Genomic DNA, 12,039 nt, shown 5'->3' on the forward strand with positions numbered 1-12,039 from the left:
GGCTGAATTTTTGTCTTTGGATAGAGGAAGGCTTGTTACAAGGAAGTTGCTGGCCTCTCAGCAGACAACAGAACAAATGGAGTGGGAGACACAATGTAGCTAGGGACAGTGGGCAGTGACAGGGAAGGCCCTGGTGGGGTGACTAAACCCCGCCAGCCAGCAGAGTAGCAGGTCCTTACCTATAGATGCATTTTTATCTTAACGTTTCCTGAGGTAAAAATAGAATATCACTTGTTAATAAACTCTAATCTGAAAAAAGAAACTGTCCAGGAATTTTTAGTAAAAATATGAAGCAGCTTTAAAAAGAATTCTCTAAGACTAGTGCATATCAGAGCCAGTGAGCTTTCTCCCTTTTTGACAGGGCCAAATAGAAATTGATGATCAGGTGGAAGGACTCCAGTACCTAGCCTCTCAGTATGACTTCATCGACTTGGATCGTGTGGGCATCCATGGCTGGTCCTATGGCGGCTACCTCTCCCTGATGGCACTAATGCAGAGGTCGGATATCTTCCGGGTATGTGGCTGCTGTATTTTGGGTTTTGTTTCTTTGTTTTCTTGATTTGGGAGTTTTGTTTTTAGACAGAGTTTCTCTGTGTAGCCCTGGCTGTCCTGGAGCTCGATCTGTAGATCAGGCTGGTCTTGAACTCAGAGATTTCCCTGCTTCTGCCTCCCAAGTTCTGGGATTAACATTATGCGTCACCACCACCTCGCTCTCTATTTGTTTTTATAATTAGACAGAATTCTCTGTTAATCGAAGACACCTGAAAATGATAATTTTTTGAAGGTTTATGGTTGCCAATATTGTAGAATGTTGTGTTTACGTGTCTTACAGCGTGGGAATGAATCTTTTGTGTTAGCATAGCTTTCTAAACACTTGTCAGCTGAGGCACCAGTTTATAACTATTTATATATGCCAACGATTGAAAGTCATGATTAGTAAACACGTGCAAAGTATATCTTCGTCCCACGCCCTGGTATATCCTCAACAGCCAGCAGTGCTTAACACAGCAAGTTCTTAGTAAAATCCTTAGAACTTAATACTGCAAAGGTTACATGGAGATGACAGTTACTAAGAAAATAGCAGTGAGTGGCTCGATGAGGAAACCCGAGGGCAAGGCTAACAACCTGGGTTTGATCCCTGGGACTAAGTGGTGGGAGGAGAGAACCAACTCCAGAAAGTTGTCTTCTGACATCTGCAGCCATGCTGTCTAATGAGTCCACCCATGCAAACACACACACACACACACACACACACACACGCATATAAAAGCATAATGTTTTTAATGTTAAAAAAACAAAGGCAGGGTGTGGTGAGATAGCCCAGCAGGTAAAGTACCTGCCGCCAAACCCGGCAGTGAGTGCAGTGCCCACACGCAGTGGAGGAACAGACTGAGCTTTGTGGGCCCGACCACGCACAGACAGATGGTGAGATAGTTAGTGTAAACAAATAGCAAGAATGTGAATTAAGAGCAGTAGCTTTTATGTCAGTAATACAGTTCCACTTTGCAATGAGCAGTTTTTCTGTTTTTTGTTTTGGCGTTTGTTTTAAGACAAGCTGGCCTCTAATTTATTGTATGGCTGAAGATAATCTGAGGGCTGCCTGCACTTCTGAGGGCTGGGGTTGTAGGCATGCAGCACTCTGTCCTGTTTTGGGGAAGTAATAATTAGGAACAAAATAGCCAGGCACAGTGGCGTGCACCTCCAATCCTGGGACCTGCAACAGACAAAGAAACAGAAGAGTTGCCAGCTTGGGGCCAGCCTGGACTACCTAATGAAAACGAATGTAAAACAAAGGAAGTTAATTAAAATACCTAAATATACAACTACATAGAAGCTTTAAAATGAAGTGTTTTACTCACATATACCCCAATCGTTTTAAATTCTGTGTTGCTTAAGGGGAAAAAGTTAAAAAGGAACAGAAGTGGGAAACAGCGAGTGCTTTCTGTGGAGGAGGTTGGCAGTTAAACCTGTTCCCAGTGCGGGATAGGTTCTCAATGATGTCTCCTTCAGGATCTGCTTTGGATAAAGGAACTCCTGGTTTGTATTTCAGCTGTCCCAGTTTCAGGGCATGGTGCAGGGTGTGCCTCTGGGACATGAAGCTTACTGACTCACAGAGTATCAGATTTGTGGCCTTGGCACCCGACTTCCGGCTTCTGCCTGTCCTGAGATGTGTGCCCAGTAGTGGGACTGAAGCATTGCAAGGATAATTTTAGCTCATACATTTGCAGTTGTAAGTTAGCCTTGCTATCCCTCTTTTCTGGGACATAGCTGACTGTCCATGTTCTCATGTGTAGGTTGCTATTGCCGGGGCCCCAGTCACTCTGTGGATCTTCTATGATACGGGATACACGGAGCGCTATATGGGTCACCCTGACCAGAATGAACAGGGCTATTACTTAGGATCTGTGGCCATGCAAGCGGAGAAGTTCCCCTCAGAGTAAGTTCATGCTTTACAATTAAGACTGTCAATTTTAAGTGATGTTTTAAAAACTAAAGATAATGATATAAACTAAATACTGAAAATTAAAATGAATGTTTTATAAATACTAAAAAAAAATTTTCTTCCTCAGTACCGGGGATTGAGCCCAAACCATTGCATAGACAAGTGTTTTACCACCGGCTGCTAAACTGCTAGTCACACTCAGAGCTGAATTAAGTTAATTCAGATACCATAGTTGGAGAATTTTTTTAAATATAATTATGCTTATTTTTTATCTTTATAAGTTATATTTGAAGCAGATGCTTACACTGAAAGAAGTTAAGTCCGTAAGTGTATCAGAATGGAAGAGAGTCTATGTCAGCTCAGTGTTTTCACAAACGTGTTGTAGAACACATAGCGAGTGTGATCAGACGCTGGCCATGCTTTTCTCTCTATTCACTACATATGGCTTCTGATATTATAGGTTTAGTACTGAAAATAGCCAGTCCTCACCCTAACGGTACAGCATTGTCAGTAGTCTAAAGGACTTGGAGGTCAGCCATCACGCCGTGCTTCTGTCTTGCCTAATCCTCTAACATTTTTATTCCTCTAGACCAAACCGCTTACTCCTCTTACACGGGTTCTTGGATGAGAATGTTCACTTTGCACACACCAGTATATTGCTGAGCTTTTTAGTGAGGGCTGGAAAGCCGTATGACTTACAGGTGGGTTGTTCTGCACTTTCAAATCTAATATGGTGGTCAATAGTGAAAGAGTGGTCTGAAATCTAACGAAGTGAGGAACAAGGCTGAGTCTCCAGCTGTGTCTGCACTCTGCCTAAGAACACTAAGGAAATAAGCATAACTAAGAGTCTTTAGCTGATAAAAATTATCAGCTATAAAAACTATCAACTGAAGGCATATTCAGCGATGTGGCTTATGTATCTGTGTCCATTCAGCCTGTAGACTGGAAATGGTGGCCAAACACTCATGATCTTAACTTTGCTTCCAGTCTCCCTTTCAGTGAGTGGAGAGACATTTTATGATTTCATTTTAGTAAGAGGGTTTTAAAGACTTGATTGCGGGGCTGAAGTGGTGACTTACTGACACTCACAGCTGCCCTTAACTCCAGCTCCACCCTCTAGTGGTCTCCATGAAATCTTACATACAGTTGGTGCAGATGCATATACTGACACACACACACATAAAAGATAAAGGAACCTTTGTTTAAAGACCTGCTTAGAAGACCTTTCAGTCTTGATTTCATTCACATCGTCATACAAATAGAAACTAATGGGTTACCCTCTTTCACTGTCCCTTTTGCTAAGTAAGTAAAGAGTTTGGGGTTGGGGATTTAGCTGGGTTGGGGATTTAGCTCAGTGGAAGAGCGCTTGCCTAAGAAGCACAAGGCCCTAGGTTCGGTCCCCAGCTCCGAAAAAAAGAGAACCAAAAAAAAAAAAAAAAAAAAAAAGAGTTTGGAGAAGGTTTTAGAGGAATTGCTTTTAGCCAAGTGGAGTGTTGCATACTTGTAATCCCAGCTCCTTGGAGGTAGACAGGAGGATCAGGAGCACAATGCCACATAGCAAGGTAAAGCCTAGGCTACAAGAGATGCATCCCCAAACCACACCCCTGTAATCCTGGGGCCTGATACGGGCTGCCAACTGGAGGCCAGCGTGGGCTACATAATGGGACAGTTTTCAGTCACGGTCTCGTCATGTACTCCTGACTCAGCCTTCATGTGCCACTGTGCTCCATGTGAAAGACCGACAGACATAACCCACACAGACAAGGCTTGGGTGTGTGTAAAGGACTTCTGAGAGCAAAGGACTTGAAAACTGCCACTATAGACAAGTGTCTCACAGTGTAACCTGGCAGAAATGTCATCTAAAAGATCAAAAGAAAAGAAAGAGTACTTTTCATGAACACATAATCTTAAGGAACAAAAAAGACCAGTGTTGTACGCACGCACACGTGTGTGTGTGTGTGTGTGTGTGTGTGTGTGTGTGTGTGTGTGTGTGTGTGTGTAAAATACAAATACACACCCTACACACCCACATTTAACTTGTGAAGAGAAGTCTGGCCTCACTGAGCACAAGTCATGTGGAGGAATAAGTGGAATGAGCCCGCCCTTGGACTAGCTTTTGTGCCAAGCTAAAGCCATAGTTATAAAATTGTCATTCTGTCACATTAAAATCCATTTGAGTTGAAGACCTGGCTCAGGGTTTAGAAACAGGTAAGCTCTCAGTGAGTTGCAGAGAACCTGGGTTCAATTCTTGGCGTCAACATGATGGCTCACAGCCACCTGTAAGGTACACACATGGTACATACACACAGACAAAATGTTCATAGACATTAAAAAAAGGAAAAAAATAAGATTTCTTTTTATTTAATTTATATGAGTACACTGTAGCTGTCCTCAGACACATCAGAAGAGGGCATTGGATTCCATTACAGATGGCTATGCGTCACCATGTGGTTGCTGGGAATTGAACTCAGGACCTCTGCAAGAGTGCTCTTAACCAGAGTGCTCCAGCCCCCGTGAAAAAAAATTCAGTCCATTGGTATTCAACCTTGAAAATCAAATGAATCTTTTTTGATCTTATGTTGATACTTGAAAAATTCCGCTTTAGTACTTCTCAGATATTGAGTCTTTATATCACATTTTTGTTTTTATTGTTTTTGTAGGGCATTGGTTATTTGGATGGGTGGGGGGTTTTGTGTTCTTGTTTTTGTTTTTGTGACAGGGTCTCACCCTGTAGCTCTGGCTGGCCTGAAGCTCATAATGTAGACTTGGTTGGCCTTGAACTCACTGAGATCCTCCTGCTTCTACTTCCTAAGTGCTGGGATTGTAGGCCCATACCCCATGCCCACATTTTTATAGTCCCACCCTACAACAGCATCAACTGAGGTGGAGTAAGCTGCTGGTTAAAGCACCAGGCAGCATAAGGATAAAAGAGATGTCTACCTTGGGTTCTAGTATATAAAATTCTGACTTTTAATACCACTTAAGTGAAAATGGCCTGTTTATTTTTACTATGTTTGTGTGATAGAGACTACTGTAGCTCCCAGGATAATACAGTACCTCACCTCATACCATGCACTTGAACTCGTTCATTTTACATTGTTGGAGCAGCACAGTAAATCCAGTGAGCAAAGCACATTCAAGACAGTTGTCTACAAATTTGTTTAAGTAGCTTTTTGTGTTGTTTGTTTTGTTTTTTCAGCAAGATTTCACTGTGTAGATCAGGCTAGCCTTAAACTCATGGTCTTCCTGCCTCTACCTCCCATGTGCTGGGTTGAAGATAATTTAGACCTTGTATAGCCTTTGATATGGTTTCCAAGGAGTCTTGGAAGCCTACAGACTACTAAGGCAATGAACCTCCGAAGAACCCTTCTGGTCAGGCTGGAGAGATGGCTCAGTGGTTAAGAGCACTGACTGCTCTTCCAAAGGTCCTGAGTTCAATTCCTAGCAACCACATGGTGGCTCACAACCATCTATAATGAGATCTGGTGCCCTCTTCTGGTGTGTCTGAAGACAGCTACAGTATACTCACATGCATGAAATAAATCCTTCTGAAAAAATCCTTCTGAAGTCTAATGGGTAGGTGTGTAAAAAATCATAAGAACCCTGGGATAATATGTTTTGTTTTTAAGATTTATTTATTTATTTAATGTGTATAAGTGCTCTATCTGCATGTACACCTGCATGCCAGAAGAGGGCATCAGATCCCATTACAGATGGTTGTGAGCCATCATGTGGTTAGTGGGAATTGAACTCAGGATCTCTGGAAGAGCAGGCAGTTCTTAAGCACTGAGCCATCTCTCCAGCCTCAGGATAATATGCATTAATGTGATACCACAGAGAGGCATTGTTCCATATTGATAATCCAGTTAGAAACCTCTGGAAAACATCTTAGCACATGGCAGCCAGAGGCAAGAGAGCCTGGAGTTTGAGGCTATCCTTAGCTTGAACTACTTGAGACCCAGCCCCAAAAGGAAATGTATAAGTAACTGTGTTGGGAAGTCTTGGAAGAGCGGCAACACTAAATTTCCTCCTCTTGCCTCTGCTCTTTGTGTGAAGATCTACCCTCAGGAGAGGCACAGCATCCGGGTTCCCGAGTCTGGAGAGCACTATGAACTGCACCTGCTGCACTACCTTCAGGAGAACCTTGGATCGCGCATCGCTGCTCTGAAAGTGATGTAACTCTGACTCGTGTAGAACCCGCGTACACCATCTAACCACACAAGGAGGGTTAGCCAATAGAGAAGCCAGAGTTGACGATCCCACTTTTGTACCCGACACATAAGATCTACTTCTGAAAGTAAATTTGGTGCCATGCAGAAATCTGCAGCTCATGGATAGTAATCTAACACCTTAACCATGCACAGAGAACTGAGTGACATGTTCCCAAGACAGTGCAGTGCCTGAGGGTACGGAACGCAGCAAGGCACCAGCGCCACACACTCAGACCAGCCTGCGTCCACTTTAGCAGTGTCAGCCTTGGGACTTAACTAGTGGATTTGACAGTGTACCCTGAGTTTGTTCAAATATGATGATAGTAGTGATTGGTTTGGTTCAGTTCCAGGATCTCTGACTAGTTATGGATTTGATAGCACTTACGTCTGATTTGAATAGCTTATGCTTCCTCACTTGGGTTGTATCCAGCATGTCATGAACTAAATACTACTAAGCTTATGACTTTCCTAGTCATTAATAATTTTTCAAGGATAACTTAGTGGCCTCCTGAAGATACTTACTTAGGCTCTGACCAATTTTTTTTAACCAATTTAAACAGCATCTAGTATAAGTAATTGTCCTTTTTCTTTGATGATGTGGGGTTTTCTTTCACATAAGGCGAGTAACTATGCAGCATGAGTTTAATCACAAGTCTCAAGATATTGACAATTAGAGGCAAAAATTTTTAATCAGATTATTTGAGAGCTTGAAAATTAGCAGGCAAGTTTTTTCTCCTTTTAGGAACAGAACATGTACACATTTACTTGTATTCTGAAAACATAATGGTGCCGTTTCCATTTGGCCTTTCCTTAATTAACGTGTTCCCGAGTTCCCAGGAGGCGAAAGGATTACAGTGGGAAGGGGGAGGCCTGGTGCAGGGAATAACCAGGAAAGACCAGGTCGCAGGCTCTGCTTAAGAACTGAGCAGAAATAGTTGGCCAGGAACACTGGTGAGAGAGACCAGAGTAAATGTCAGTGTAGCTGGGGACCAGAGCTAGGATGCCACGCTTTGCCACCACAGCTACAGGGCCAGCATTCGGAGCGGTTACTTTTACAATTCCAGCTTTTTGTTATTTTTCCTTTTAACTTTAAAAAACTTACAAATCTAAACTTTACCTTTTTTTATTTGAATGTAATTTAGATATCACTAGCTTAAAATAAAAAGGTTTCCAGACCACTTCTTTGCCGTAGATAATCCCTGACAAACCATGGCACTCTGTGTTGGAAGCCTATCAACAGTTGTGTTACTCAGCCATAACCTTCTCCTGCTTCAGCCTTCCTGCTTGACTCTGAAGGGGTGCATGAGCTTTCAAATGCGGCTGGCATCTGCACTATGGCCTTCCAGTATTAGATGGGTCCCACTGCAGCCAGACACCTGTGGGTTTGACCCTCATTAATCACAAACCCCAGTGTTTGGACAGTTACCATAACTTAAAAATCACTCTAAGAAAAACCGCTGTGTTTCTTTCTCACTGCCACATCAGGTCCCTTTCCAAGAAAGCACAGTGAAGACAGGGACTGCCAGAGTAGAGATGGGTGACCATGGGGTTCTGTCCTGGGAAGGGAGGGCTGGGTTTTGCTGGCTGTGTATTTATACTGTATGATAGATCCCACACTTTTATTGTCTATCTATTTTGACTTTAATGCTTATGACATTTTCTCGTGCCAAAATTTGTTTATATTTTTCAAGTTAAATTAAACTGATTTGGGTAACTTTCCTTCCCCTACAAAGTATTTCCCCCCTGACTTACGTCTATTTTGGCTGTTGAGGGTGGCATTTGCAGGACTAACTAACCTCCAAGGGCTCCTCCTTACATTCGAGGTAGGCATGACATGAAGTAGCTCCCAGCCACCCACTTGAAATCTCTCACCCTTACATTTGCTTTGTACTGAGACATCTCTTATTTTAAGTAGACAAAACATAGAAAACCTCGATTGTCCCAGATTCTTTCTGCCTTCTCTCTGGCTGTCACAGGAGTGCATCTACAACTGTCCTTTAAATGCCCTCCTACTTCTCCAAGAGGGTAAGTGCTTGACTGACTTACAGAAAGAAAGGTGACTTGACCAGGTTTGCTTGTCAACATCAGTGACAAAGGCATCAGTCAGTTGGAGCAATCAGAAACCGCATTTGTCCTCTGTCTGGAGGTCAGTGAAGAGAGGCACAAGTCCCTGAAAGTACAAGTTTAGTGGAAGCCAGGAAGCACTCATTAAGGACCAAAGTGTGGGGTTTTCACAGGCTCGGCAAGAGCTACTGTACGTCCAGAACAGCAGGCCCAGTCTTGAAGCTGCTCTCAGAGGAGTGAGCTCATCAGTTTGGGAGGAGACCAGAGTGCGTTTTCCAGCACAGTGAGCTCCCTGGGCACTTCCGTCAGGTCTGCCGTCTGCTTTAGTAAACTAACTGTGCAGTTGCAGCCTTACATGGTGACCTACACGGTGCTGACAGCCGTCAGGGAAAGGCCTCAGCCGGGATGTCTGTTGACCTCTTGCAGAAGCAGAGCAAAGCACTCTTCATGCCCTTAGTCTGAGAATGTATTTGGTCAAGATGACTTTTCCCATTCCTGGCCCCTCTAAAGCCTCACACAGAAAGACAAAAGCCACGCTGCGCGCTTGTTCCCTTTAAAATCGTGAGCCACAGGTATGCGTGCAGGTGCTTCCCGCCTTTACAGTTGTCTCTGCTGGCGGAGGAGTCCAGTCTTCAACATAACCCAGTGCCCTGCTAGGGGGGAAAAGCCTGTGTTCTAGAGAGAGAGAAACATGCCCAATATCCACAGTTAGTACTCAGAACCAGGGTCCAACTGTGGCCTGCCTCATGGTAGCTATGTGATATTTAAGAAAGGTAGGGTTTTTAAAGAAGTATTTATTAATATATTCCTATATAACATTTTAAAGGAAGCCACATAAAAATAGTTAATTTTTTTCTTTCTAAGTAAATGCTAAGCATGCTTATTAACGAAGCAGTACTGATGAGTATGTGGCATTCTGAAGCTAACCTAAATCATTCTATTAAATGTCTTCCTTGGTGTCATGGGAGATAGGGACACAGAATGTTTGCATAAGCCCAGGAACCCATCTTCCGTGATGTGAGACAAGAGCCTCAGCCAGGTCTACACTATGCATGTGAGAGCATCCTCTCCCAGCACATGGAAGGAACTGGAAACATCCCGACTGTGGCCTTCCCAGCCCCGCCCCTCCTCTCCTACCTGCCCTCCCTACTGTTCCAGAAGCCCCTTGCAGACACAGAAGCTGTGTTTGTGTGTTTGGTTTTAAGTAACCCTAATACAAATTTATGCTGTTTTCAGCAAACTGGGATTTGGGGCTGGTGGGGATTTAAGTTTAGCACATAAAGTGCCTGCTGTTTCAGCAGCGACCTGAACATAATCTGCATGTCTCTCTCAGTGAGCGTAGGGTCTCCTCCTTTTCAGCCCCACGCCTTTTAATTGTGTGGTGTGAAGCATTAGTTTTGCTGCGTTTTATTACAGGTTCTTGGTTGCAATAAAGATGCTGCTGAAATCAACTGGCTTCAGTGTTCCTTACCCCTGCTCCTCCTCCCCTCCCCATCTGTAGGCTCGCTTTGATGACTCAGTGGTGGGGTGACTGATAACCAGGGTCATGTGCTTGCAATGAAGGGAGATGTCGGGATTGGGGTTCAGGATCCTGTGGGAGCTCCAATACAAACGCTGAGTGGGAGGTGTGCAGAGTGCTGTTCGGTACCTGCCGGAGGTTCCCCGAAGCCTCAGCCTGGAGCCAGGGACTGACAGATACTTCCTGAACTGCTGGGGGCTCCCGACTTATATCACTGACAATTGATAGGAGTCTGACAAGTGGGAATCACTTGCTAGATAGTTACTGCCAGTTACTGGCTGCTCTTCCAGAGGTCCTGAGTTCAAATCCCAGCAGCCACATGTTGGCTCACTACCATCTGTAATGGGATCTACTACCCTCTTCTGATGTGTCTGAAGAGAATGACAGTGTACTTACATTCATAAAAAAATAAATTATTTTTAAAAAGGTAATATTGGATGGGAGAGAGATGGCTCTGAAATTAAGAGCACGTCTACACTTGCAGAGGACCTGGGGTTCAAAGGCCAGTGCTCACATTTGTCAACCATTTGTAACTCCAGTTCCAGGAGCTACGGAGTCCTCACCTGCTCTGGCACAAAGCACATACATGATGCACATACATGCAAAACATACACATGGAGCACATTATGCCTAGTGCATAGTAAAGTGTAAGTGGTGTGGTGGTGCACGCCTTTAACCCCAGCACTTGGGAGGCAGCGCTAGGCACATCTCTGAGGTTAAGGCCAACCTGGCCTACAGAAGGAATTCCAGGACAGCCAGGGCTACACGGAGAAACCCTGTCTCAAAACAACCCCACAAACAAAACCAAAGTGTCCTGAAAAAAGGAAAAACAGCTCCCGAGGACGGCATGAAGGTTGCGTACCTTTCTTGCTGACACTGGAGAGGTGGAAGCGGGTAGGTCAGAAGGTGGAGACCAGTGTGCACAGCTACACAGCAGGACCTGTCACCCAGGCAGCAGCAGCACGAGTTTACTCAGTCTGCTAGGTATGGTGGTGTGCACCATGGTCCCACTCAGGAGGCCAACGCATGGGGCTGCAGGAGCACAAGAGTTAGAGGGAAGCCTGGACAGTAAAGACAGCAAGACCCTCTGTGAGGCAGTGGGAAGGGTTCAGGGAGAATTGTGTCACCTTACCTACCTTTAGTTTCTGCCTCCTCAGGTGGAGGCTTTTGAGGCTCCATCAGAACCAGGTCCTCAGAACTTTTTACCTGTATGGGATTTGGGATTGCTGCCCAAGAAAGGTGGGGAAACAAAATGGCATCCACAATGAGCTTGGCTACATTCTGCTCCCTTCGAGTTTTAGGGGCTTGGGCATGTTTCTATAATATCCTGACTCTCTGAGTTCCTAGGTGGCAATAATGAAAACTTCTCCCAAAGCACCTGCTGTCTGCTGCAGCACTGGAGAATTCTGTGAAGGTTACTCAGAGTTAGCACTTCCTTTTATGTGGGACTAGTCCTTACTGACTTGCTTTCTCTAGTTGGATTACAGACGGGAGGTGGCACTCCTAAACTAACTGACTTCTCCTCAAGTAGGAATCACTTGCTAAATAGTTACTGCCAGAATTGGCTAGATAATAAATAAATGAACCCCTGGATGGCTCGGCAGATAAAGGTGCTTGCCTCCAAGCCTGGTGACTGAGTTCAAACTGGGGACTAGTATGGTGGAAGAAAAAAGCCACCCCTGGAAGGTTGTCCTCTCACCTCAACACACACACACACACACACACACACACACACACACACAGAGAGAGAGAGAGAGAGAGAGAGAGAGAGAGAGAGAGAGAGAGAGAGAGAGCGCTTGGTC

The 12,039-nt window shown here is 44.4% G+C and overlaps 1 protein-coding gene across 3 annotated transcripts in view; it reads left to right on the top strand.

Moving 5' to 3' along the window:
- The window catches only part of Dpp8 (dipeptidyl peptidase 8), a 54,594-nt gene extending 44,425 nt beyond the window's left edge, over positions 1 to 10,169 (top strand). For all 3 annotated transcript variants that reach the window (XM_032911443.1, XM_032911445.1, XM_032911444.1), the window contains exons 18-21: positions 362 to 514; positions 2,295 to 2,437; positions 3,033 to 3,144; positions 6,500 to 10,169. In XM_032911443.1, coding sequence (XP_032767334.1) covers positions 362 to 514; positions 2,295 to 2,437; positions 3,033 to 3,144; positions 6,500 to 6,622 — 531 coding nt within the window. In that variant the 3' untranslated portion in view covers positions 6,623 to 10,169. The remainder of the gene's footprint in view (positions 1 to 361; positions 515 to 2,294; positions 2,438 to 3,032; positions 3,145 to 6,499) is intronic.
- Positions 10,170 to 12,039: the final 1,870 nt, after the last annotated feature.

The sequence above is a fragment of the Rattus rattus genome, chromosome 8 (assembly GCF_011064425.1).
Source record: "Rattus rattus isolate New Zealand chromosome 8, Rrattus_CSIRO_v1, whole genome shotgun sequence".
In the NCBI taxonomy this organism is placed as follows: domain Eukaryota; kingdom Metazoa; phylum Chordata; class Mammalia; order Rodentia; family Muridae; genus Rattus; species Rattus rattus.